The 11,251-nt window shown below is 51.7% G+C and overlaps 1 protein-coding gene across 1 annotated transcript; it reads right to left on the bottom strand.

Annotated features, from left to right (window-relative positions):
• Positions 1-3,190: 3,190 nt before the first annotated feature.
• Positions 3,191-9,169, bottom strand: FOXH1 (forkhead box H1). Its single transcript, XM_087703525.1, has 3 exons — positions 8,930-9,169; positions 5,424-5,528; positions 3,191-4,141 (listed from the first exon to the last, which is right to left on the bottom strand). Exons 1-3 carry the CDS (start codon positions 9,167-9,169, stop codon positions 3,191-3,193), a joined length of 1,296 nt encoding a protein of 431 aa, XP_087559651.1.
• Between the last annotated feature and the right edge of the window lie 2,082 nt (positions 9,170-11,251).

The raw sequence follows: 11,251 nt of genomic DNA on the forward strand, positions 1-11,251 counted from the left end.
TTACGGGTGTGAATATTTTGCAATCTGTATTCAATACAGAATATTCAATGGTCTGTAATTTTTTATTTCTTGGTGGTCCGAATCTTCGTTGGGTACGAGGGTTATGTATGCTTCCGTCCAGGTTTTTGGCAATTTGGCTTCTGCAAGGGTTTTGTTTTACAGGTCCAACATCTCTGTTTCTCTTGGTTCTTGTATGTGTTTATAGAATTCTACAGACTCTATTATGAGAGTCTTAAAAATGTGCTTTTTTCTTTTTAAGCCATCAATCTCTTGAGTTTTGGGTAGCAACACTGCCCCCTCTTGGGATTCTTATTTCAAATTTTCCCCATCCACTTTAATTCTCACCTGTACTTAAAGCCGAGGTGGTGCAGTGGTGAAATGCAGCACTGCAGGCTCCTTCAGCTGACTGCAGTTCTGCAGTTCGGCTGTTCAAATCTCACCGGCTCAAGGTTGACTCAGCCTTCCATCCTTCCGAGGTGGGTAAAATGAGGACCCGGATTGTTGTTGGGGGCAATATATGCTGACTCTGTAAACCGCTTAGAGAGGGCTGAAAGCCCTATGAAGCGGTATATAAGTCTAACTGCTATTGCTATTGCTATCTATCATCTATCTATCTCTATCTATCTATCTATCTATCTATCTATCTATCTATCTATCTATCTATCTATCTATCTATCTATCTATCTATCTATCATCAGCTGACTGCAGTTCTGTAGTTCGGCGGTTCAAATCTCACCGGCTCAGGGTTGACTCAGCCTTCCATCCTTCCAAGGTGGGTGAAATGAGGACCTGGATTGTTGTTGGGGGCGATATGCTGACTCTGTAAACCGCTTAGAGAGGGCTGAAAGCCCTATGAAGTGGTATATAAGTCTAACTGCTATTGCTATTGCTACTTCGGGCAGTCCTTGACTTCCAACCAAAGTGACAACGGCACTGAAAAACTGATTCATGGCCATGTTTCACACTTAGGACCGTTGCAGCCTCCCCATGGTCACAGGATCAAAATCCTCATGCATGTCACCTGGTTCATACTTACGACGGTTGTACTGCCCTGGGGTCATGTGATCCCCTTTTGCGATCATCCGACAAGCAAAGTCCCCGGGGGAAGCCATATCCCCATCACAACCATGTAACAACTGCAATGATTCACTTAACAACTGCGGCAAGAAAGGTTGCAAAATGGAGCAAAATGCACCTTTTTCCCCCTCTAAAAATTATATACCGCTTCGTAGGGCTTCCAGCCCTCTCTAAGCGGTTTACAGAGTCAGCATATCGCCCCCAACAACAATCCGGGTCCTCATTTCACCCACCTCGGAAGGATGGAAGGCTGAGTCAACCCTGAGCCGGTGAGATTTGAACAGCCGAACTGCAGAACTGCAGTCAGCTGAAGTGGCCTGCAGTGCTGCACTCTAATCACTGCGCCACCTCGGCTCAAATTGTAGAAGTAGCCCCTCTAGGCGCCAAGAGCCCTAACAGAGGGTCTTGGACAGGGGTGTCCAAACTTGGGAACCCCTGGTCTAGGACCTTCCGTCTCCTACTCTTGGTCGTTAAGTGGATTTTGACCCATTTTACGACCTTCCTTGCCATTGTTGCTAGAGAACCACCGCAGTTGTTAAATTACCAACACCGTTGTTAAGTGAATCCAGCTATCCCACCGACCTTGCTTGTCAGAAGGTCGCAAAATGTGACCCCGGGGACAGGGGGTTGAACTAGATGACCTCCGAGGTTGCGTGACTCCGGGACACTGAGACTGCCATAAATAAGAGTCAGTTGCCAAGCATCCGAATTTGGATCACCTAACCATGGGGATGCTGCAACGGTCATTAAGTGGGGAAAACAGTCATAAGCTCCTTTTTATGGTGCCGTTGTAACTTGAACCATCGCTAAGTCAGTCATACAGTCGCTAAGTGAATCTGGCTTCCCCGAATCTCCGTTGCAAAGCGAGATGGCTGTTCAGTGAGCTTTCACCCACTTTACGATCGGTCTTGCCACCGTTGCTAAGCGGATCGTTGTTTAAGTCAGCCAGGCGATGGCTAAGCGAAGTCCCCCCAGGACCCCCATGTTAAGAGGTAGCATAAGAATTGTCCAATTTTTGGCAACAGCATATAAGGAGAATTTGTATGAAATGTTTTATAGATGGCATAAGTCATCGGAAAGATTGGCAAACATGTTCAAAGATAAATCAACCAAGTGCTGGAAGGGTCACCAGATGCCAGGATCATGTTATCACACCTGGACAAGAAGCAATGGGTGGAAACTAATCAAGGAGAGAAGCAACTTAGAATTAAAGAAAAACTTCCTAACATTGTGAACAATTAATCAGTGGAACAACTTGACTCCAGAAGTTGTGAATGCCCCAACACTGGAAGTTTTTAAGAAGATGTTGGATAACCATTTGTCTGAAGTGGTGTAGGATTTCCTGCTTAGGCAGGGGGTTGGACTAGAAGACCTCCAAGGTCCCTTCCAACTCTCTTATTCTACTCCTATTCCTACTCTATTCTACCATTCCAGACCAATGGCTTCCCAATCTCTTCCAGGGATGGAGCAGCGGCAAGATTGTTGGAACTGCAGTTTCAAAGCACTGCGGTCGGGTGATGCTCCACTTAAGGACGGCTTCTCTTATCCATGGAAAGTCTGGGCCAGATTAGGGTTATAACCTGAGGACTACTGGTAAGAATAGTCGGGTTTTATGGAGGAGTGGAAGTGGTGTAAGATCTGGCATCCCCCCCCCCCCAGTTTCTGATGAAGCACATACAATGAAGAGCAGAGACATTCAATGTTTTTATTTATTTACTTGATTGATGCAGTCATCTGCATTAGGCTGATGTGACTCTTCTGAAGTGGCTCGCAATAAAATTAAAAAACCATAAAACACAATGTAAAAACATATAAAAGTAGAAAGACACCACCGGGCTTAATCTAATGTCATGAATGTCCAATCTTGGCCACTTGAAGGCCCGTGGACTTCAGCTCCCAGAATTCCCCAGCCAGCTGGGGAAGAGCCAGCTGGGGAATTCTGGGACTTGAAGTCCTCAAGTCTTCCAAGTTTGGAGACCTCTGGACAATTGGGTTGTCCTGTAGACTTGCTGGGTGAAGAGCGGCTGAGAAGAAGATGGGGCTGATCACCTCTGGCCAAATAGCCTCGCTGTCATGTCTGACCAGCCACCCACCCCCTTGTCAACGGCTGTCCTCAGGAAGGGTCGTAGTGGGTCAGGACTGAGCTCCGGGGGGAAGGGCTTGTCTGGGGAAAGGCCGGGGGGACGATGTCCATGGGATTGGTCACCCAGACATCATAGACCGTCTTGTTGGGTGGCATGGCGTCCTCCAGGCCCAAGTCCACCCCGGAAGAGGAGAGTGGACTCAGAGAGGGCCGGGGCATCAGCTCCCAGTAGGCTGGGTGTGGGAAAGGCAGAGGGCTGTAAGTGGGGAAAGCTGGGTTGGGGGAGAAGGACATTGCCTGCCTTTGGGGGGGCACCACCACATTGGGAGCCACACATGGGGTGTAGGAAGTGGGGAGCTGCTCCCAGAATGGGGCAGCGGGGGGCGGAGTGCCCTCCCGGGAGTCCGAGTCGCTGGTCTCGGGAGCCGGGTGGAGGATTCTGGGGCGCTTGGCTAAAATCGGGGTGCCAGCCCCCTTTTTGGGCTCCTCGTTGGCGGACAAGGAGCTGAGGGAGGCAGTGCTGCTGGAGGACGAGAGGGAGCGGAGCCCGGGCAGAGGGCCCGGGGCCCGCCAGGGAAGGACTGGGGCGCCCGAGGAGACCTGGAAGATGGGGACTGTGCCCCAGACCTCTGAGGCCGCGGTGGGGCTCCGTGGCGGCCCACTCTCGGCCCCCACTTTCCCCGACAGACCCACGCCCTGGAAGTCGTGGAGCAAGGCCTCGATGCTGAAGGGGCTGCTCTGATGGCCCCCTGCACCGCTTGGGAACCCACTCCCCTCCGGGGCAGGCCCATTGAGGGGCGGCTGGGGGCCTTTCGGAGACCAGCCATGGTAGATGAAAGGACCCAGGTCGACCGCGAAGGCCGTCTCCCCTTGACGGGAGACGGCCGTGTTCTGCAGCTTCAGAGTTTCTGGCGGGATGAGGTCCACGTCAACGGTCCAGAAGTTTCCCTTCGCCTTCGGCTTGGAGGGGTCTTTCAAAATCTGCAAGAGATTTTTTTAACAGATTAACAAGAGTCGGAAGGGACCTTGGAGGTCATCTAGCCCAACCCCGCTCCTACTCAAACAGGAGACCCTACACCATTTCTGACGAACGGCACTCCGGTCCCTTCTTGGAAGCCTCCAGGGATGAAGCTCCCACAACTTCCGAAGGCAACTTCTGTTCCGTGGGTTGATGGTTCTCCCTGTCAGGAAATTCCTCCTTATTTGAGGAATAAGGAGGTTGAATCTCTCCTTGGTTGAATCTCTCCTTGGTCATTTTCCAGCCATTCTTCCTTCTCTGGCCTTTGGGGGCTTTGGAGAATAGCTTGACCCCTTTCTCCTCTCTGGGGCAGCCCCTCAAATATTGGAAGATGCTCTCCTGTCTCCTCTGGTCCTTCTCTTCCCTAGACCAGCCAGGCCCAGTTCACCAAATGTTTGAGCCTCCAGTCCCCTCATCATCCTGGTTGCTCTTCTCTGTACATTTTTTAGAGTCTCCACATCTTTTTTATGATGTGGTGACCAAAACTGGATGCAGTTACTCTAGGTGTGGCTTTACTAAGGCTTTATAGAGTGGCTATTAGTAACCCACTTGATCTTGATTGAATCCCTCTGTTAATGCAACTTAGGATCGCATCGGCAGCCATACACGGCTGGCTCCTATTTAATTGATCGTCCACTGAGACTCCAAGATCCCTCTCACAGTTCCTGCTATTAGGAAACTGGTTTCACCCAGTTTATGTGTGCATTTTCGGTTTTTCTTGTCTCAGTGTAAGATTTTCCTTTTCTCTACGCCGCATTTCATATTGTTAGATAAGGCCCAGGGTCCAAGTCTGTCAAGATCTTTCTGGATCTTCAGCCTATCTTCTAGGGCAGTGTTTCTCAACCTTGGCAACTTGAAGATGTCCGGACTTCAACTCCCAGAATCCCCCAGCCAGCATCCGAGTAAACCAAGGACTCCTCATTTCAACCCTGAGCGACAAATCTTCTCTTCTAGAGGTCTTCCACTGGGTTGGCTTGGCTGGGGTTGACCCTTCAGCAGGCCCCCTGCTCAACCCACCCCGTGTCTCCCCTCCAAGCTCAACTGATAGCCCGGGGTCTCCAGGGAGGGTCTCCAGGCATGTGCCAGGGAGTGGGGGGGGGGCATGCCATCCCAAGAGGACTCTTGCAAGGAAGCAGAAGGCAAGAGCAGAGAGGGGCCATGCCTGGAAGGAGAGGGGGGGGGAGTTGGCCCAGCCCATTCAGTTGGGGAAGTGGGAAGAGGGGAGCCCCGCCCGGGTCCCCTCACCTTCCGGAAGCAGTCGTTGGCCGAGAGGTTGTGCCGGACGGAGTCCTTCCAGCCCTGGTAGCCTTCCTTGAAGAAGGGGAAGAGGTTGCCGATCTCCTTGAGGATCTGAAAGGCAGCAGGAGGGGAGGTTTATTTGCAAAAAAAAAAATATTTGTTTATTTTATATCCCACTTTTGTTATTTTTATACATCCCTTAAGGCAGTGAATGTATTTCACAATCCTTCTCCCTTCTAATTCCCCACAACAGTCCTGTGAGGTGGATTGGGGGGGGGGAGATGGAAGGACTAGCCCCCAAACACCTTGAGGTTTTTCCTGACCAAGGCGGGACTAGAACTCCCAGTCTCCTAGTGATTGGCCCAAATTCACCTAGAGGGCTTTCATGGTTAAGGGACTAGAACTCCCAGTCTCCTGGTGACTGGTCCAAAGTCACCCAGCCGGCTTCCACAGCTAAGGAGAGACTAGAACTCCCAGTCTCCTGGTGATTGGTTCAAAGTCACCCAGAGGGCTTTCATGCCTAAGGCGGGACTAGAGATTGACTGGTGGCCATATATACACAGACGAGGTACAAGAAAGACTTAGGAACAGATGGATTTTACAAAGAACCGCATCTGTGATCTCTCTGTCATCTGTCTGTCAATCTCTCTCTCTCTCTCTCTCTCTCACTCACTCACTCACTCACTCACTGGCTGCTCCTCTCACCGCAGGGTAACTGGGTGGTTTACAATATTAAAATCTTAGAAGCTTTTTCTGGCAAAGAAGCCCAAGGAGGCTGGGAAATCTTTGAGAAAGAAACCAGCCTTCTCCCCATTGCCCCCCCCACAAAAGATGGCTCTAAGCCCCCAACTGGCCTGACCCACCTGGGGGAGGAACTACCCCCCCATTCTCCCACCCCCCCAAGATCAGAGGCAGCTCAGGTGTAAATTGTTGGGAGGGAGAAGCTGGCAGCTCCTCTCAGACTGGCCCGCAGCCCCCTCCCCACTCAGCCCCTTCCCTTTCGGCTCCTTTCAGCAAGGCCAGGAAGGGAGGGGGGAGGGGTGGCTCACAGCGGGAGGGCAGGTGACACCTTGGCAGCTTCTGGAATGGCCCAATATGCAAACTAAGCATTTGTCCCTGGTAGCCAAGGTTGCCTCCATGGGGGTCTTTCAGCATATGCAAAATCCCTTTAAATACACTTAGCCCCATTCCCCCTCCCCAACAATTGTCTGCATTCCTCCTTTTCTTCTGGGAAAGGGCACCAGGACCAGGGAATACCCAAGTCAAGGGACTTCCCAGACCTTTGATTCATCACTGGAGGCTTTCAAGAAGCTATTTTTGTCTGAAATGGTGTCGGGTCTCCTGATTGGAGGGGTTGGACTAGATGACCTCCAAGGTCCCTTCCAACTCTGCTAATCTGTTAAGTGAATGATGGAAGGGGTTCTTTTTTTTCTTTTTGGTCTTTTATTAACTTAATGGTGCTTTTCAAAAGAGTGCAACTAAGATGATTAAAGGCCCGGGAGATAAAAACATAGGAATGATTGCAGGATTGGGGTTTGGCCAGAGAAAAGAAGGACCAGGGGAGACATAAGAGCAGCATTCCAGTATTTGAGGGGCTGCCCAGAAGAAGTGGGGCTCATCCTCTTCTCCAAAGCACCAGAGAAGCAGGACAAGAAGCAATGGGTGGAAACTAACCAAGGAGAGAAGCAATCTGGAATGAAGGAGAAACTCCCTAACAGGGGGGACACAATCAACCAGTGGAACAACTTGCCACCAGAAGCTCTGGGTGCTTCATTGGAGGGGGTGGGTGTCTTTAAGAAGAGACTTGGCAGCCATTGGTCTGGAATGTTATAGGGTCTCCTGCCTGAGCTGGGGGGGGTTGGACTAGATGACCTCCAAGGTCCCTTCAGTGCTTATTCTGTTCTTTTAAAAACAACTGGACTTTCTTAGGCTCCAAAAAAAAACATTTTGCTTCCCATCCAGGAAAGCTGAAACTTTTTCAAGGAAACAAGTAAGGAAGCCCCCAGTGGCCTTTTGGGGAAACCCTCACCTGGGGGGGATGGAGAAGAGACCTTCAGGCTTTTATTAACATTTGGCAGCTGGCAAAGGTGTTTCCAGACGCCTCTCGAGTGACTCGAGTGATTCTCACCCGAGGACTAAGAACTGCTTAACCAAGAGATCAGCCGGGATCAGGCGGGACTTGCCACACATAATAAACCTTTCGGACACTTAGATCCCTCCAGACTCCGGGCGCTGGGCTACCTGCCTGCATATTAAAATCAGACCTGAATGAATCTGTCTTTAAAACGCCCCGGACTCTCATTCTTTCTGTGGTCAAGAGCATCGGAGGAGTGTGTGTGTGTGTGTTTGTGTGTTGTGTGTGCCACAATAGACAACCATCCCAAAGCAGATCCCAAGGCAAAAAGAGGAGGCAAATCTTCCGGGGCTTGCAGTGGCCCCAAGCTCTAGGGCAGTGGGATGTAGCTCCTGGCCATCTTTCCTCAAGGCACCCTGAGCCCTGATCACCCCTTGGTCTTCTTTCCTTCCAACTGGAAGGTACCATCTTGAATGCCCTACCTTAAAAACTGACTCAGGTCAAAGGAGGTTGGCTCTAAACAGCTGTTTTGGAGCCCAGTGAAGCAATTCACACAATTCACACACACACACACACAGGGAGGGAGGGAGAGAGAGAGAATAAAGGTTGCAGCTGTTCCTAGCTCAATTTGTGCCTTTATTTGCAAATTTTAGGATCAGGCATGTCCCTGTAAGGTGGCTCCTCCACCCCCAGCCCCCACCCCATTGCAAAGAGAAGGCCGGCAAACTGTTCCCGTGGGGGGGAGGGGGCTTTGGGGCGTATTCAATGCCGCTGGGCAGAGCAGTCCTGGGGAGGGAGAGGGGGTTTCCCACCAGGCTGAGGCAGGGTCCCTCTGCATCCAAGCCAAGAGGTGTATTGGGGGAGGGGGGGCTGGAATAAAACTCCTGGGACAGAGGACCCCCCCCCAGCAGATTCAGAAATCACTCCCCCCCCCCCAGACAACCTTGGCTTTTGGTGTCGTCCCGCTGAGCCGACGGTGGGGGAGGTTTGGTTAATGCTTAGATAAAACCTGGGGATTAGATCTAGATAATGGATTAAGTGAGGCTCAGCTTCAGATAATCTCCCTCTGCCCATCCAAATAAGGATTGGGGGTGGGGGGGGTCTCCTGTCTTCCTGGGTTATTTGGGGTGGGGAGGCAGGGCAGGCACATTATCCTGCCCAGTTTGACCTGGGCTGGCCTCAAATGCCTCCCTGCCCCTCCTCTTTGGCCCCAGGAGCCCTCCCTGGACCCCCTTTGAAGAGGGGGCAGCCGGGAGCCCATGCTCTGCAAACTGTCTTTAACAAGCCACAGCTAAGTGCGGTGTGCAAAAAAACCAAACCATGGCTTGACTGAGAAAACTCCAGGAGGGGTGTCCTCTCCTGAAGTGATAAGATAATTGAAGGGGGTTCCCCAAAGCCCCCCCCCAAAGCCTCCTGGCTCTTGCGCCTTCCTCCTTACCTGGGACAAGGTGAGCTTCCGTTCTGGGGCTGCCTGGATGACCAGGGCTATCATGGCCAGATAGGTGTAAGGGGGCTTGAGATGCCGGTGGTAGTTTTTCTTCTTCTTCTTCCTGCCCCTCCTGCCCGAGGGTCCCTCGGCTGGGCCCTCCTGCTCCCCCTCGGCCGCCCCCACCCCCTCCTCATCCAGCGGGGGCATCTGGGCCACAGGATTCAGGGAGGAGGAGGCCCATGTGGCCATGGCCAGGGAGGGGCCCAGCAGCCCAGCTCTGAGGTCCACCCTCTCCGGCTCTCCTGCTTTTGCTGGGAACCTGGAGGGGGGAGGGGAGGGGAGGGCCTCTGTGGATGATGGGAGTCTCTTCCACCAGACCCCCTGGGGCAGCAGGGAGGAGGGGCCGGGGCTGGGGGGGGGAGTGGGGACAGGGCCACAGCCCTCCTCCTCTGGGGCAGAAGGAGGGCCCTCTTGCCTCTGCTCTGGATAGGGTTCAGCTTGCCCCCCCCCCCCAAGACGACGCTCTGCCTGGCCAGGATGGGGGTCCGTCCCTGTAGATCCCAGGCCTTGAGACCCCTTTGGACCCCTCCCTCTCCTGGGCCGAAGGAGGCGGGAGAATTTGCGCCCACTTAGAGCTCCAGATTGGCCCCTCCCGGCCAGGAGGAGGAGGAGATGATGAGGAAGATGATGATGTGATGAAGATAATATGAAAATGATGATATGAGGATGATGAAGCTATGATGAAGATGAAGGTATGATGAAGATATGATGGAAATATGATGGAAATATGATGATGAAGGTGATATGAAAATGATATGATGAAGATTTGATGAAGATATGATGAAAAATGATGAAGGTATGAAAATGATATTGTGATGATGATGATATGCTGAAGATGAAGATTTGATGAAGATATGATGATGATGATGAAAATATGAAAATGATATGAGGATGAGGATGATATGATGATGAAGATTTGATGAAGATATTATGAAAATATGAAGATATGAAAATGATATTGTGATGATGATGATATGATGAAAATATGATGAAAATATGATGAGGTTGATATGATGATACGAATGAAGTTGATGGTATGAAGATATGATATGATGATGAAGATGATACGATGAAGATGATGATATGAAGAAGATTGGCAGTTGACATCCAAGGGAAAATTTTCGAGGGCCTTTTAAGGAACAGGGACCAAAGTTCAGTCCACACGGAAGAGGCTTCACACCAGGGGTGAAATTCAATTTTTTTTTTACCACCGGTTCTGTGGGCGTGGCTGGGTGGGCGTGGCAGGGGAAGGATACTGCAAAATCCCCACCCCCTCCCCTCTCCTGGGGCAGCCAGAGGTGGAATTTGCCGGTTCTCCCAACTACTCAAAATTTCCGCTGCCAGTTTCCCAGACCCTGCTGGATTTCACCCCTGCTTCAAAGCCAAGTCGCCCCCCCTTGCAGGGGTCCCTGGGACGGGAATCCCCGCCCCCCCACCCAGTGCCAGTGGGAGGCCACAAGGAAGAGAGGGGCATCTCCCTCCCTTCCAGCTGGCATCTTCTACCCCCCCGGGGCCTGGCAGGCCAAGGGAGGCGCCAGAGGGAGGCAGAGGGAGCGTCCCTTGGCCTGCCAGGAGTTTCCCTGATTTACTTCCCCGGCCATGCCACCGGCCTCTGCTTCACGGCAACCTCTGGGCTGCAGCCTCTCCCCTGGGCCTTCCAGATGTGGGCCACTGGGCCAATCCCTGGCAAGGCTGCAGAGGGAGCAACGGGAGTAGGTTCCTCCGGACGCTTTTCATCTTGCGAGTCCCACAATGCACCCCCAGAGCTCCTGGCTCACAACACCCTCGTCTTAGTGTGAGTTACAGGCTGCTCCTGATCCATTTAGTGACCGTTTGCAATGACAACGGCACGGAAAGAGATGACTTACGACCATTTCCCACACTTACGACCGTCGCAGAATCCCCCCCCCCCCGGTGACATGATCAAAATCCAGGCGCTTGTCAACTAGTTCATGTCTCCTGAGGTCGCCTGGTCTCCTTTTGCGACCTTCTGACCAGCAAAGTCAATGGGGGAAGCTTAGACTCACTTAACAACCGTGGCAAGGAAGATCAAAACCCACAGCAACCGTCTTGCTCAGCAGCAGATGTTTTGGGCTCAATTGTGGTCGTAAGTCGAGGACTTCCTGTAGCCCTTGTTTACGGCTTCGGGCAACGCATCAAAAACTACTATGCTTCTACTACGTTTTGTAAAGTAGATGTAGGTGGTCTTCGACTTACGACCACAGCTCAGCTCAAAAGTTATGTTGTTGACAGTGTTAAGTGAGTTTTTGC

The sequence above is a fragment of the Thamnophis sirtalis genome, unplaced genomic scaffold (genome assembly GCF_051295495.1).
Source record: "Thamnophis sirtalis isolate CommonGarterSnake01/CBP01778 unplaced genomic scaffold, rThaSir2_p1.2 scaffold_2, whole genome shotgun sequence".
Classification (NCBI taxonomy): domain Eukaryota; kingdom Metazoa; phylum Chordata; class Lepidosauria; order Squamata; family Natricidae; genus Thamnophis; species Thamnophis sirtalis.